This window comes from Oncorhynchus tshawytscha, linkage group LG04 (genome assembly GCF_018296145.1).
Source record: "Oncorhynchus tshawytscha isolate Ot180627B linkage group LG04, Otsh_v2.0, whole genome shotgun sequence".
NCBI lineage: Eukaryota > Metazoa > Chordata > Actinopteri > Salmoniformes > Salmonidae > Oncorhynchus > Oncorhynchus tshawytscha.
The window spans coordinates 48,741,516-48,758,542 of NC_056432.1; the positions used below are offsets into that span (position 1 = coordinate 48,741,516).

A 17,027-nucleotide genomic window follows, 5' to 3' on the forward strand; every position below is an offset into this window, starting at 1 on the left:
GTCTCATGCAGCCTATATAAGTACAAGTCAGTCAGTCATGCCTTTAAAATACAGCTTTTTATTTTGAAAATAATAAATGAAATGTTCTAGCTAATTAAGTTATGGCCTAAGTATTAAGACAACAGAAGAGAACACAACAGAAGAACAAGTCAATAACATAAAAAATGTAGTCTTGAATAATTAAAGTATAAATACATGTTCTGGATATTATTAGCTATAGACCTATGGCCTAAATATTAAGACAACAGAACACAACAGAAGAACCTGTCTTTGTTCTCCTCGGGTCGATGGTCCGGCCTGCCATGCTGAATATCCTTTCGCTGCTGGTGCCTGGGACGCAAACCACCCGTTCACTAACTTGGCTGTCACGCCCTGGTCTTAGTATTTTGTGTTTTCTTTATTATTTTGGTCAGGCCAGGATGTGACATGGGTTAATTATGTGGTGTGTTTTGTCATGTTTTTTTTGTAGGTATCGGGATTGTGGTATAGTGGGGTTATCTAGTAAAGTCTATGGTTGCCTGAAGTGGTTCTCAATCAGAGGCAGGTGTTTATCGTTGTCTCTGATTGGGAACCATATTTAGGCAGCCATATTCTTTGAGTGTTTTGTGGGTGATTGTTCCTGTCTCTGTGTTTGTTTGCACCAGATAGGCTGTTTAGGTTTTTACGTTTCTTGTTTTGTATTGTTCGTGTTTATTAAACATGTATCAAAATTACCACGCTGCATTTTGGTCCTCCTCTCCTTCACCGCAAGAAAACCATAACATTGGCTAGCAGTGGATATGTTGTGCTGTTGGACTTTCACCAGCCCAACATCTCTCTGTCATCCGTCATCACAGGTCACTTCACGGTGTATTTTGTCACCTCATCATCCTCTTCTTCATTCTCTGCTGTGGACATTTTCCCACTCTGAAAAGCCAAGCTCTGCTCTCTTGGCGGTGGGTGGCACTGAAGTCATTCTCTGTGGCCTGTGGAAGTGTGCTCATATGATCACATCTTGCCTGTCTTGGGGGGGCCGCATCCTCAGCTGGTTAAACTTCGGCCAGAGAAATGTTGCCACCTTGTGTATATCTTTGATGTCCACCTTCCTCTCCAACCATTCACTGTGTCGTAGTCACACTGCAGCCTGATGTTGTGAGTCTTGCGCATTGAATTAACTGGAACTCTTCAGTTATGAAATGACATATTGTTGTCAGATAACTAAGCTTCCGATTGTCATCCCCACTGTGCCCTCTTTCAGGATATCCTTTACCTTATCTGTAAGTTCTTCTCTTTTGTCCTCTTGCACCTGGCAGAGACGGTATTGTAGAGTAGAACAAACTCTCCCATAAGTGGCTCCCACATATATATAAGCTCCTGTCGTCTTTGAAACAAAAACTGAAAAATGTGTCTGTCACTGCCTGTTTTGTTTTCTTTGAGAGTTACCGTTTTGAAGCTGACATAAAAGCCTGAGTAGGCTGTCGCGCCACGGCATTGTGCAAAATGGCGCTGCAGGGAAGAAGCACATGTCGTCTTGCTGTCATAACGTAGAACAGCCTCGCATCCTTTGCAATTGACATGGCAGTTGATTCTCCCGTTGTTTGAACAACCAAGTCGAATGACATCCACACATCTGATTGGCATCCAATTCGCTATAACATGTGTTATAACGGTATAACAGAGTTGTTGTAACCGATGTATCCTATGTTCAGACCCTACTGTGTTGGTCAGTCACAGGTGTATGAATGTGTCAAGTGAAAGAAGTATGGCAGGGAAGGCACAATTAGCAAATAGGGAATGTTTTTGCACCCTCAACAAATTAGGGATTTCAGTAACATGACTTTTCAGACAGAGAAACAAGTAGGAAACAAGTTAATAGCTGTTATTAGATAGCAGTTTCAGCACCCCGTACAGCGCAATACACAATGGAGCCTGTGCCTGCTCCTGCAGCTGACAGGGAGGAGGAAAGAGAGACAAGGTGCGCCAGTCACAAAGGCACGCGCAGTAAAAATATTTTTTTACACGTCGCGGAAAGTTAGAGCCCAACCTGGTCCAAATCAATTCTTGAAAACACATGGCCGGCCCGAACCTGTCGGGCCCGGGCTGAAATTGAGAACTAATCCAACCCTCTGAGAACTGATTATCTTAACAAAGGATGCATTTGTCAGTAGTTTCAAGTTTCTCTGTCACATACACAAGTACAGTGAAATGCCTTTAGTGCAAAGCTCTAACCCCAACAATGCAGTAATCAAAAACAATGTATACTAAAAATAACAAGGTAGAACAAAAACACATGAGATACAAAAATAAGGGGGGAAAAAAGAGCACTAAGTAAGCATAATATATAAAGGGTAACTTCCAGTACCATATTTACAGTGTGCAGGGATACTGGATTGATAGAGGTACAATAGATACAGTATGTATAAGGTTAAGGTGACACGGCATCAGGAGAAATGATATACGGAGTAGCAGCAGCGTATGTGATGATTGTATATGAGTGGGTGTGTGTAGAGTCAGTATATGTATGTGCATATAATGTGTGTATGAGCAAATTATGAAGTGGTGTTTGTGCGTGTGTTGGATTATCAGTGTGTGTAGTGTGTAGGGCCCTGTGTGTGTGCATAGAGAAATAAAATACAAAGGTTAACTCAGACATTCTGTGTAGCCATTTTGATAGCTATTTAGTTAGCCTTTTAGCAGTCTAATTAGCACTACACTGTATTGTGTGTGTGTCCCTCACCTGTGTGTCTGGGTCTATATCTGCCTCTCTAGCGGTGGTGTCCAGTGTGACCTTGGTCTGGTCTATACTCTCCTGGAAGGAGACGATCTGGTCGTAAAGCTGCTCTAGCTTTGCCTTCTTTTCCTCCTCCATGCTCAGAGACATGGTGTTGTACTGCTCCATCACCAGAGCCATCATCTCCTCATTCTGAGCCTCCATTACCTCCTCACTGTCCCTGCAATGGTCCTGGGACCATAGAGATCAGGAGGTACAGGGGACAGAGAGATGTACAGGGGAAAGAGAGAGAGACAGGGGACAGAGAGGGACAATGAACAGTGACACGGAGAGGAACACAAAGTCTAAACTGGTCCATTGGAAGAGAAACTGAAAGAGAAGGGTTAGGCCAGAAAATAATCTGCAGTTTTGTGGTAACACTTTGCATTAGAACATGCATTATTCTACGCATTCAATAACACACAAGTGTACAGTTACTTCAGTTTGAGAAGATAGCAAGTTCAGTCTTTCCTCCTACCTCTACAGTGTTGTATCCCAGCTCTAGTTCTGACACCAGATCCTCAATGTTCTCTGATCTCTCCTGCAGTTCTGAGATCCACTCACTCAGCCTCTCCTGGAATACGAACAGAGCACAGAAACACACTGAGTGAAAACTTGAACTAGGAAAATACAATACAGGCTAGTGTAAGGATGGGCTGTTTTAGATGCATGTTTTAGATGCTGTTTTAGGTGAACACAATAAAAGTGTTGGTTTTGCTCTACTGTAAAATAAATAATTCAGTCTCTCCCATTTGTCGCTCAACTCTCCATATGTAAGGACCATGTAAATGTACTTGGGACACAAAACAATAGTTGTTGGTTCAAGCCCCTGCTGAAATGGTGCCAAGGTGGCGCCGATAGAGATGGCAGCTTTGCTTCTAGTCCTTAGGAAGCTGTGCAGTATTTAGATTTTTTAATGTATTATTTACTACATTGTTAGCCCAGAAAACCTTAAGTGTTATTACATAAAACCGGGAAGAACTATTGGATATCAGAGAGACGTCAACTTACCAGCACAACAAGCACTACGATCAGGAATACGACTTTCCCAAAACGGATCCTTTGTCTGCACCTCCCAGGGCATTTGAACTGATTCCAGAGGCCAACCCAAAACAATGCCGCCGGAGGAGAGGGTGCCGGAGCGGTCTTCTAGTGAGACTTCGGATACGCACACACCACCTACTGCTCCCTAGTATATTACTCACAAAATGTCCAGTCCCTAGTTAACAAAGTCGATGAAATACGGGCAAGAGTTGCTTTCCAAAGAGATATCCAGGATTGTAACATAGTCTGTTTCACGGAAACATGGCTAGGTGGGGACATGCTGTCGGAGTCCATACAGCCAACGGGATTTTCAGTGCATTGCGCTGGCAGGAATGAACATCTCTCCGGTAAAAAGAAGGGCGGGGGTGTATGCTTCATGATTAACGACTCATGGTGTAATTGTAGAAACATACAGAAACTGAAGTCCTTTTGTTCACCTGACATAGAATTCCTCACAATCAAATGCCAACCATATTATCTCCCAAGAGAACTCTCCTCGGTTATCGTCACAGCCGTGTATATCCCCCCGCAAGCGGATACCAAGACATCAATCAAGGAATTTCACTGGACTTTATTCAAACTGGAAACCATATATCCTGAGGCTGCATTTATTGTAGCTTGGGATTTTAACAAAGCCAATTTGAGAACAAGGCTACCTAAATTCTATCAGAATATCAATTGTGGTACACGAGCGAGTAACACGCTTGACCATTGCTACTCTAACTTCCGCGATGCTTACAAGGCCCTCCCCCACCCTCCTTTTGGCAAATCTGACCATGACTCCAGCTTGTTGCTCCCCTCCTATAGGCAGAAACTAAAACAGGAAGCGCACGTACTTAGGTCTATCCAACACTGGTCTGACCTATCGGATTCCACGCTTCAAGATTGCTTCGTTCACATGGACTGGAATATGTTACGGGTAGCCTCAGATAATAACATTGACGTTTACGCTGACTTGGTGAGCGAGTTCATAAGGAAGGGTATAGGAGATGTTGTACCCACTGTGACTATTAAAACCTTCCCTAACCTGAAACTGTGGCTTGATGGCAGCATTCACGTAAAGCTGAAAGCACATACCACCGCATTTAATCATGGCAAGGGAAATATGACCGAACACAAACAGTGTAGTTATTCCTTCCGTAAGGCAAACAAACAACCAAAGTGTCAGTATAGAGACAAACTAGAGTCACAATTCAACGGCTCAAACACGAGACGTATGTGGCAGGGTCTACAGACAATCAAGGACTACAAAAAGAAAACCAGCCCTGTCGCGGACATCGACATAGTGGCCCATTACCAAAGACTGTGGGCTCTCCTTCTCAGTGGCCGACGTGAGTAAAATATTTAAATGTGTTAACCCTCACAAGGGTGCCAGCCCAGACGGCATCCCTAGCTGTGTCCTCAGAGCATGCACAGACCAGCTGACTGGTGTGTTTCGGGACATATTCAATCAATCCCAATCCCAGTCTGCTGTCCCCACATGCTTCAAGACAGCTTTCTTGGGAACAGGAACAATGGTGGCCAAGGTAACTGAACTAAATGACTATCGCCCTGAAGCACTCACATCTGTCATGAAGTGCTCTGAGAGTCTAGTCAAGGATCATATCACCCCCACCCTACCTGTCACCCTAGACCCACTTCAATTTTCTTACCGCCCCAATAGGTCCACAGACGATGCAATCGCCATCACACTGCCCTATCCCATCTGGACAAGAGGAATAACTATGTAAGAATGCTGTTCAGTGACAACAGCTCAGCATTCAACACCATAGTAGCCTCCAAACTGATCATTAAGCTTGAGACCCTGGGTCTCAACCTTGCCCTATGCAACTGGGTCCTGGACTCCTCACGGGGTGCCCTCAGGTGGTGGAGGTAGGAAACAACATCTCCACAGCGCTGATCCTCAACATTGGGTCCCCACAAGGGTGTGTTCTCAGCCCCCTCCTGTACTCCGTTCACCCACAACTGCGTGGCCATGCACACAAGTTTGCAGACGACACAACAGTGGTAGGCTTGAGCAGGCGAGCAATAGCATTTTGTCTTATGTTGTCTATGATGGGATGTTTCTTTGTTACCTAGCTCAACAAGGAATAGAAAATGAAACCAGACATGAAGCTGAGCAGATAAATATTTTGTTTTGTCCATTCTTTAGCAATGACAGATGAGCAGAAAGCCAGGCTATCCACCAAGAGGCCCCTAACGAAGGAGGAGTATGAGGCTAAGCAGAGTGTCATCCGCAGGGTCACTGGCCACTTTAAGAAATGGAACACCAGTCACTTAAATAATGTTTACATACAGGGCCAGTCAAACATTTTAGAACACCTACTCATTCAAGGGTTTTTCTTTATTTTTACTATTTTCTACATTGTAGAATAATAGTGAAGACATTAACACTATGAAATAACACATATGGAATCATGTAGTAACCAAAAAAGTGTTAAACAAATGTAAATATATTTGATATTTGTGATTCTTCAAATAGCCACCTGTTGCCTTGACTGCTTTGCACACTTTTGGCATTCTCTAAACCAGCTTCATGAGGTAGTCACCTGGAATGTATTTCAATTAACAGGTCTGAAAGTTCCTTCAAGTGCAGTCGCAAAAACCATCAAGCACTATGATGAAACTCGCTCTCATAAGGACTGCCACAGGAATGGAAGTCCCAGAGTTACCTCTGCTGCAGAGGATAAGTCCATTAGAGTTACCAGCCTCAGAAATTTCAGCCCAGTAAATGCTTCACAGAGTTCAACTAACAGACACATCTCAACATCAACTGTTCAGAGGAGACTGTGTGAATCAGGCCTTCATGGTCGAATTGATGCAAAGAAACTACTACTAAAAGACAACAATGAGAAGAAGAGACTTGCTTGGGCCAAGAAACACGAGGAATGGACAATAGACCGGTGGGAATTTGTCCTTTGGTCTGGAGTCCAAATTGGAGATTTTTGGTTCCAACCACCGTGTCTTTGTGAGACGCGGTGTGAGTGAACAGATGATCTCCGCATGTGTATTTCCCACCATAAAGCATGGAGGAGGAGTTATGCTGTGGGGGTGTATTGCTGGTGACACTGTCTGTGATTTATTTAGAATTCAAGGCACACTTAAGTGACTTAAGATACCGTAGAATAGTATACATGTGTATACAGTGTATACATGAGATGAGTAATGCCAGATACTGTCACGCCCTGGTCTTAGTATTTTGTGTTTTCTATATATTTGGTCAGGCCAGGGTGTGACATGGGTTTATTTTGTGTTGTGTTTTTGTATTGGGGTTTTAGTAGGTATTGGGATTGTGGCTGAGTAGGGGTGTCTAGCATAGTCTATGGCTGCCTGAGGCGGTTCTCAATCAGAGTCAGGTGATTCTCGTTGTCTCTGATTGGGAACCATATTTAGGTAGCCTGGGTTTCACTGTGGGTTTTGTGGGTGATTGTTCCTGTCTCTGTGTTAGTTGTCACCAGACAGGCTGTATTAGGTTTTCACGTTCCGTTTCTTGTTTTTGTATTGATCGTGTTTTGTCTTTATTAAACATGTATCGAACTAACCACGCTGCATTTTGGTCCGACTCTCCTTCGACGGAAGAAAGCCGTAACAGATACACTACTGGTCAAAAGTTTTAGAACACCTACTCATTCAAGGGTTTTTCTTTATTTGACTATTTTCTACATTGTAGAATAATAGTGAAGACATCAAAACTATGAAATATCACATATATGGAATCATGTAGTAGCCAAAAAAAGTGTTAAACAAATCAAAATATATTTTATATTTGAGATTCTTTAAATAGCCAACCTTTGCCTTGATGACAGCTTTGCAAACTCTTGGCATTCTCTCAACCAGCTTCACCTGGAATACTTTTCCAACAGTCTTGAAGGTGTTCCCACATATGCTGAGCACTTGTTGGATTCTTATCCTTCACTCTGCGATCTGACTCATCCCAAACCATCTCAATTGGGTTGTGGTCGGGTGATTGTGGAGGCCAGGTCATCTGATGCAGTACTCCATCACTCTCCTTCTTGGTAAAAATAGCCCTTAAACAGCCTGGAGATGTGTTTAGTCATTGTCCTGTTGAAAAACAAATGATAGTCCCACTAAGCCCAAACCAGATGGGATGGCGTATCGCTGCAGAATGCTGTGGTAGCCATGCTGGTTAATTCATTCCTACTTCCATTTGTGTGTATTGGGTATATGTTGTGTAATTTGTTAGATATTACTTGTTAGATATTACTGCACTGTCGGAGCTAGAAAAACAAGCATTTCGCTACATCTGCAAATAACGTGTATGTGACAATCAAATTAGATTTTATTTGAGAAGGAGAGGGGGCAGTCAGTGGCGGTGGTGCTGAATTGTCCTCAAAGTGGGCAAAGAAGGTGTTTAGCTTGTCTAGAAGCCATAGGTCAATGTCCGTGACGTGGCTGTTTTTCTTTTTGTTTTCTGTAATTGCCTGAGCCTCTTGCCTGAGCCGTTGAATTGCAACTCCACTTTGTCCCTATACCAACATTTCACTTGTTTGATTGCCTTGCGGAGGGAATAACTACACTGTTTATATTAGTCCATATTCCCAGTCCTCTTTCCATAGTTAAATCTGGTGGTTCGCACTTTCAGTTTTGCATGAATGCCGCCATCCATCCATGGTTTTTGGTTAGGGTAGGTTTTAATAGTCACAGTGGGTACGACATCTCCAACGCACTTCCTTATAAACTCACTCACGAGTCAGCGTATAGATCGATGTTATTCTCTGAGGGTGCCCGGGAACATTGCCCGGTCCGCGTGACTCCGACAACATATCCTTGAAACAGAGAATGTTACAATCTCTGATGTCTCTCTGGAAGGCAACCCTTGCCCTAATTTCGTCCACCTTGTCGAGAGACTGGACATTGGCGAGTAGTATACTCGGAAGCGGTGGGTGGTGTGCACTCCTTTGAAGCCTGACCAGGAGGCTGCTCCGTCTACTTCTTCTGCGGCGACGTTGTTTTGGGTCGGCCTCTGGAATTAGATCCAATGTCCTGGGTGGTGGTCCGAACAAAGGATCCGCTTCGGGAAAGTCATATTCCTGGTCGTAATTTTGGTAAGTTGACATCGCTCTTATATCCAATAGTTCTTCCCAGCTGTATGTAATAACACTTAATAACAAAAATAATATTTTGGACAGATTTTGGTGATTGAAACCTTTCACTTCACCTTTTTCTCCCATGCCCCTCCCCCTACCACTCACAACAGCCAAGATGAGAGATCACTTCTTCCTCTCTGACAAACGGTTTCAACTTGCTATTTGCATTTGAGGTTTGGTCCAACAGAATCGGTCATATGGACAACAAAACAAATGGAGACATTATTTTACTGTAATAGAGGAGAAGTTAACCTTTCGAACCATACACTGTTTATTTTTCAACTCCTCAAATTCTGAGCAGACCAGACACTACTAAACGGATGTACCAATGAACATTCATTCTGGGAATTTAATGCTCAGTCTATTGCGCGTGCATTACGGTACCATGTACTGGGTGGTTATACTAGCTGTTTAGTCTGTGTTTTATAAATGTGCAATAAGCATGAAACAATTATATAGGGAATTGGCAACTCGTTCTCATTCTGAGAAATAAGGTTGGTCACTTGATTTCAACATCTAAACAAAGTGGACAGGCTAGCATGCTGTTCAAACAGTTGAAGACTAACAGAAGGTTGTGTTAATAACAACTGTTTTCAACTGTTTTGCCTTGTTAGCTGAATTCAGAGCTTGTGCAATTATTCCTAGATCCAATTTGGCTTAAACTTAATATATAAATATTAGCTGGTGTCACGCCCTGGTCAAAGTATTTTGTGTTTATCTTTATGTATTTGGTCAGGCCAGGGTGTGGCATGGGGTTTTTGTAATTGTGGTGTGTTTGTCTTGGGGTTTTGGTGGTGGTATTGGGATTGTAGCTTAGTGGGTTATCTAGCAAAGTCTATGGCTGTCTGGAATGGTTCTCAATCAGAGGCAGGTGCTTATCGTTGTCTCTGATTGGGAACCATATTTAGGCAGCCATATTCTTTGAGTTTGTCGTGGGTGATTGTCCTTAGTGTCCTATGTGTACTCTCGGTTAGTTTGCACTAGATAGGCTGTTTCGGTTTCGTTTATTGTTTTGTGTAGTGTTCGTGTTTCTTTGTTGTATTAAACATGGATCGCAATCGACACGCTGCAGTTTGGTCCGACTCTCCTTCATCACCACTAGAAAACCGTTACAGAATCACCCACCACCAACGGACCAAGCGGCGTGTCAACAGGCAGGAGCAGCCGAAAAAGGAGATGCTCAACAAGGATTTCTGGTCATGGGAGGAGATCTTCGACGGGAGAGGACCCTGGGCTAAACCAGGGGAGTGTAGCCGCCCAAAGGAGCAGCAGGAACAGAGGCAACAGAGGCAACAGAGGCAGCAACAGCAGGAGCAGCAGCTGCAGTGGGAGAGGCTGCACTACCTGGAGAAATGGACATGGGAGGACGTACTGGACGGTAAAGGACCCTGGGATCAGCCTGGAGATTATTGTCGCCCCAAAGCCGAGCTGGAGGCAGCAAAAGCAGAGAGGCGGCATTATGAGGAGCTAGCACGGCAGAGCGGATGGAAGCCCGAGAGTCAGACCCAAAAATTTCTTGGGGGGCTCACAGGGAGTATGGCTATGCCAGGTAGGAGACCTGCGCAAACTCCCTGTGCTTACCGGGGGGCTGGAGAGACCGGGCAGGCACCGTGTTATGCTGTGGAGCGCACGGTGTCTCCAGTGCGGGTGCACAGCCCGGTTCGGTATATTCCAGCTCCTCGTATCGGCCGGGCTAGAGTGGGCATCGAGCCAGGTAAGGTTGGGCAGGCTCGGTGCTCAAGAGCTCCAGTGCGCCTGCACGGTCCGGTCTATCCAGTACCACCTCCACACCCCAGCCCTCCGGTAGCAGCTCTCCGCACCAGGCTTCCGGTGCGTGTCCTCGGTCCAGTACCACCAGTACCAGCATCACGCATCAGGCCTACAGTGCGCCTCGCTTCTCCAGCGCTGTCGGAGCCTTTCTCCTCTCCTGCGCTGCCGGAGTCTCCCGCCTATCTAGCGCTGTTAGAGTTTTCCTCATCTCCAGCGCTGCCGGAGTCTCCCGCCTGTTCAGCGCAGCCAGAGCCTTCCTCCGACACAGCGCTGCAGGAGTCTCCCGCCTGTTCAGCGCAGCCAGAGCTGCCAGTCTGCATGAAGCAGCCAGAGCTGTCAGTCTGCATGAAGCAGCCAGTCTGCATGGAGCAGCCAGAGCTGTCAGTCTGCATGGAGCAGCCAGAGATGTCAGTCTGCATGAAGCAGCCAGAGATGTCAGTCTGCATGAAGCAGCCAGAGCTGTCAGTCTGCATAGAGCTGTCAGTCTGCATGGAGCTGCCAGTCTGCAAGGAGCTGCCAGTCTGCAATGAGCTGCCAGTCTGCAAGGAGCTGCCAGTCTGCAAGGAGCTGTCAGTCTGCAAGGAGCTGTCTGTCTGCAAGGAGCTGTCAGTCTGCACGGAGCTGTCAGTCTGCAAGGAGCTGTCAGTCTGCAAGGAGCTGTCAGTCTGTAAGGAGCTGTCAGTCTGTAAGGAGCTGCCAGTCTGCAAGGAGCTGCCAGTCAGCACGGAGCCGCCAGAGCGGTCAGTCTGTAAGAAGCCGCCGGAGCTGTCAGCCTATATGGAGCAGCTAGTGTCGCCAGTCTGCCCAGCGCGCCAGTGCCCCCAGTCTGCCCAGCCCCAGTCTGCCCAGCGTCGCCAGTCTGCCCAGCGCCGCCAGTCTGCCCAGCGCCAGTCTGCCCAGCGCCGCCAGTCTGCCAGTCTGCCTAGCGTCGCCAGTCTGCCCAGCACCGCCAGTCTGCCTAGCGTCGCCAGTCTGCCCAGCGTCGCCAGTCTGCCCAGCGCCGCCAGGCTGCCCAGCGCCGCCAGATCTGCCAGTCAGCCAGACTCTTCCAGATCCGCTAGTCAGCCAGACTCTTCCAGATCCGCTAGTCAGCCAGAATCCGCCAGTCTGCCAGGATCTGCCAGGATCCGCCAGTCTGCCAGGATCCGCCAGTCTGCCAGGATCCACCAGTCAGCCAGGATCCTGCCAGATCCGCCAGTCTGCCAGGATCCACCAGTCAGCCAGGATCCGCCAGAAGTGCCAATCAGCCAGGATCTGCCGGAACCACCAGCCAGCCAGGATCCACCAGTCAGCCAGGATCCAGCCAGTCAGCCAGGATCTGCCAGTCAGCCAGGATCCGCCAGTCTGCCAGGATCCACCAGTCAGCCAGGATCCGCCAGAAGTGCCAATCAGCCAGGATCTGCCGGAACCACCAGCCAGCCAGGATCCACCAGTCAGCCAGGATCCGCCAGAACTGCCAGTCGGCCAGGATGCGCCAGTCAGCCAGGATCCGCCAGTCAGCCAGGATCCACCAGTCAGCCAGGATCCGCCAGTCTGCCAGGATCCACCAGTCAGCCAGGATCCGCCAGAACTGCCAGTGCCAGTCAGCCAGGATCTGCCGGAACCACCAGCCAGCCAGGATCTGGTGGATCCATCAACCTGCCTGAGTCTGCCAGGATCCGCCTCTCATCCGCCAGTCTCCTGAGCTTCCGCCTGCCTCAGCCAGGATCTGCCGGAACCACCAGCCCTGAGCTTCCTCTCACTCCCTGAGCTTCCTCTCACTCCCGAGCTTCCTCTCACTCCCGAGCTTCCTCTCACTCCCGAGCTTCCTCTCACTCCCGAGCTTCCTCTCACTCCCGAGCTTCCTCTCACTCCCGAGCTTCCCCTCGGTCCCGAGCTTCCCCTCGGTCCCGAGCTTCCCCTCGGTCCCGGTCCCGAGCTACCTCAGTCCAGTGGGGCCCGTTGTTAGGTTTCCTAGGCCAAGGTTAGCGGTGAGGGACGCCACTCAAGGGACACTAAGGAGGTGGACTAAGACAATTATGGAGTGGGGTCCACGTCCAGCACCAGAGCCGCCACCGCGGACAGATGCCCACCCAGACCCTCCCCTACAGGTTTAGGTTGTGCGTTCGGGAGTCCGCACCTTAGGGGGGTTCTGTCACGCCCTGGTCAAAGTATTTTGTGTTTATCTTTATGTATTTGGTCAGGCCAGGGTGTGGCATGGGGTTTTTGTAATTGTGGTGTGTTTGTCTTGGGGTTTTGGTGGTGGTATTGGGATTGTAGCTTAGTGGGTTATCTAGCAAAGTCTATGGCTGTCTGGAATGGTTCTCAATCAGAGGCAGGTGCTTATCGTTGTCTCTGATTGGGAACCATATTTAGGCAGCCATATTCTTTGAGTTTGTCGTGGGTGATTGTCCTTAGTGTCCTATGTGTACTCTCGGTTAGTTTGCACTAGATAGGCTGTTTCGGTTTCGTTTATTGTTTTGTGTAGTGTTCGTGTTTCTTTGTTGTATTAAACATGGATCGCAATCGACACGCTGCAGTTTGGTCCGACTCTCCTTCATCACCACTAGAAAACCGTTAGCTGGCTACTCACTAGCACGTGGGCTTGTGCTTGAGATATTGTTTATGAGACCAGTGTTCATTTTCTATAATGCCTGCTACATTATTAGTGTGTATTATGCATGGTTCTGGTTAAATGTGTTACAAAAAGGGCATTTTTATAGACAGACCTGAAAGCCAGATCAGTAATTATTTTTTTTAAAGCAGGTACAACTCTTTTCAGCCTAGGTATAGTATAATTTCACAAGCTCTGAATTCATTGGATTATTGCTGACAATTTTAAATACAGTGTATTTTACCTTTAATTGCACAAAAAAGGTTATTTAGAGAACTTTAAAAGAAATTGAGATATATATCGTGAATCGCCCATAATTTAAAAAAAGTGAGATATGAGTTCTAGGCCATATCGCCTAGCCATACACCTCCTTGGCCACTCGGGACAGGGAGGGGGGCAGTTAAATATCACTGCACCACTTTCAAACTAAGATAATGGTTGGCCTGAATACAATTTTTCTGTGCAAATCTATTTGGTTAAATGTTTTTTCTATGTTATGAGTCTAGAGACAGAAAGAGTGAATCATTTTCATGGGGTAGGGTAATTATCGATACCAAACACACACTAACAGGCTCACGAAAGCACTGTGTGTGACTGAAATATGAGCTGTGTCTTTACATTGCCAATGACCTACACTGAGTGAACAGGGAGAACAGATCACATATCAGTGTCACCGCTTGATGATGTCACATGGGACATTTACACGGATTAGAACAGGTGACATAATACTTTCTGAATGTACATCACTGAGGCCTGAGGAGGGGATTTGGCATGGGAAGACACGGGCCCCTTCCATATGGACTCAGAGAAAATTGAAACAGCGGAACAATACAGATAACTGGCGAGTGTACAAAACATTAAGAAAACCTGCTCTTTCCATGACAAAGACTGACCAGAGCTTAGATCCCTTATCGATGTCACTTGTTAAATCCACTTCAATCAGTGTAGATTAAGGGGAGGAGACAGGTTAAAGAAGGATTTTTAAGCCTTGAGACAATTGAGACATGGATTGCATACGTACGCCATACAGAGAGTGAATGGGCAAGACAAAAGATTGAAGTGCCTTTGAACAAGGTATGGTAGTAGGTGCCAGGCGCACCAGTTTGTGTAAAGGCCTGCAACGCTGCTGGGTATTTCATGCTCAACAGTTTCCTGTGTGTATCAATGTTCCACCACCCAATGGATATCCAGCCAACTTGACACAACTGTGGGAAGCATTGGAGTCAACATGGGCCAGCATCCCTATGGAATGATTTCTACACCCTGTAGAGTCCATGCAAATTGTGGCTGTTCTGAGGCCAAAAGGGGGGGGGGGGATACAAAAAATGTGGAAGGTGTTCCTAACGTTTGGTATACTCAGTGTAAAGAACACACCAACATAACGTGTTTTAATAGGGCTTTGGGTCACCACGAGACAGACCAGCTTTAATGCACCTAAGCATAGATTCTACAAGTGTCTGGAACTATTGGAGGAATGCAACACCATTCTTCCATGAGAAGTTCCATCATTGATGTTTTGTTGATGGTGGCCGCTCCAGAATCTTCCATAAGTGTCCAATTGGGTTGAGATCTAGTGACGCCATAGCAAATTATTCAGTGACCACTCGTGCCCTGTGGATAGGGGCATTGTCATCCTATTGTCATGGAAGCCAAAATAATGGCCTGCCCAGCATTTTTATACATGACCCTAAGCATGATGTTATGTTAATTGCTTAATTAACTCAAGAACCACATCTGTATGGAAGAACCTGCTTTAAATATACTTTGTATCCCTCATTTACAAGAGTGTTTCCTTTATTTTGGCAGTTACCTGTATCTTGGCACTATAACTGACTCAAAACTCACCTGGACTCCTAACACAAAACAGATATACAAAAAGAGACAATAACAACTATATATCATGAGGAGACAAAACTAAATATCAGGTCAATACAAAAATAAACATATTGCACACATCCTTCATTAAGAGTGTTCTCACATTCTGTTTCCAAGCCCGGTACAATTACCTTTCTATCTCAAACAAAAAACAATTACATAAAATAGTAAAGCTGGCAAGTAAAATCAGTGGTGTTAGTTTAGTGAGCATGAAAGCACTGTTCTTGGAGAGAGTGGTGAGAGTAAGGATTGCCACTCATCCAGGAGTACCAGCTCCTACCATTCCAGTTCTGTTCCATTTCTTTTCACTGTTGTAGCACATTTGACATGCATACATTCATCCTGCTCTATTCATTGCATTCCATGTGTGTATTTATTATTCCTTTTAAAACCTCTTAAGGATCCGCCCATTTTTTTTTTAAATCGTAAAATGACATACCCAAATCTAATTGCATATAGCTCAGGACCTGTAGCAAAGATATGCCTATTCTTGATACAATTTGAAAGGAAACAGTTAGAAGTTTGTGGAAAAGTGGAATTAATATAGAAGAATATAACACATTAGATATGGTAAAAGATAATACAAAGAAAAAAAAACGTGATTTTTTTGTTGTTGTTGTTTTGTCCCATCATCTTTGAAATGCAACAGAAATGTCATAATGTATTATTCCAGCCCAGGCATAATTTAGATTTTGGTTAGTAGATGGGAGCAGTGTATGTGCAAAGTTTTAGACTGATCCAATGAACTATTGCATTTCTGTTCAAAATGTTGGCTCAAGACTGCCCAAATGTGCCTAATTGATTTATTAATACATTTTCAAGTTCATAATTGTGCACTCTCCTCAAACAGTAGCATCATAATAACTACTGTAAATTGGACCGTGCAGTTAGATTAACAAGAATGTAAGCTTTCTGCCCATAGTCAGAACTTTCCAAAAATAATTTTCAAATACATTCCAATATTCAATTACAGTGGGTATCATAACTATTCACCAACTTGGATTTCTTCACATTTTGTTGCATTACAAAGTAGGATTTAAATTAATTAATTTAATTTGATTTTTTCCTGTCATTGATCTACACAAAATACTCTGTATGCCACGCCCTGACCATAGAGAGCTTTTTATTCTCTATGTTGGTTAGGTCGGGATGTGATTAACGGTGGGTTATCTAGGAAAATTATATATCTATGTCGGCCTGGTATGTTCCCCAATCAGAGGCAGCTGTTTGTCGTTGTCTCTGATTGGGGATCATATTTAGGTAGCCATTTCCCCATTGTGCTTTGTGGGATCTTGTCTAGGTATAGTTGCCTGAGAGCACTACTCTGAGCTTCACGTTTCATTTGTTCGGGTTATTGTTTTTGTTCTTTAAGTTTCTCTTCCAAATAAAAGGATGGAAACATACCACACTGCATCTTGGTCCACTCCTTATGTTACGGATACAGTTATCCTGTGTGTGTGTATCCTGTGTGTGTTTCTTTTCTCTCCTTCTCCCCTCACAGGTGAAAATCATCACTCCCCAATCAGTCAACAATCAATCATCAATCAGAAGACACACCTCCTCCTATTTCCTACCCTATCACAGTTCCTTTCCCTTGGTTTAAAAACCCCATCATTTGTTTGCTCTAGAGCTCAATCTCTCTGTAAATGCCATGTCTGTAGGTCTCTGTCGGACCACCCACTGTATTTTTGGTTAGGTAGTTAGCTGTTGTTAAAGTAGACTAGTCTAGCTTAGGGGTGTTTTTGTATATTTATTGTTTCTTTCCTTGGGTCCAGCTCAGCCCCTTTTCCTGCTTCCCCCCCATTACCGTGTGTTTATAAATAAACCTGGAGATTGACGGTAGATTTCTGTTGTCGTGGTTATTTCGTTCACCCTTTTACTTTGTCAC

At 45.3% G+C, this 17,027-nt stretch overlaps 1 protein-coding gene across 1 annotated transcript in view; it reads right to left on the bottom strand.

The window, feature by feature from the left end:
- cmya5 (cardiomyopathy associated 5) overlaps positions 1–17,027 on the bottom strand; it is a 63,711-nt gene that overhangs the window by 26,833 nt on the left and 19,851 nt on the right. The window contains exons 4-5 of the mRNA XM_042320177.1: positions 3,228–3,323; positions 2,717–2,941 (exon numbers count right to left, since the gene is read on the bottom strand). Of these exons, the coding sequence (XP_042176111.1) occupies positions 2,717–2,941; positions 3,228–3,323 (321 nt within the window). The remainder of the gene's footprint in view (positions 1–2,716; positions 2,942–3,227; positions 3,324–17,027) is intronic.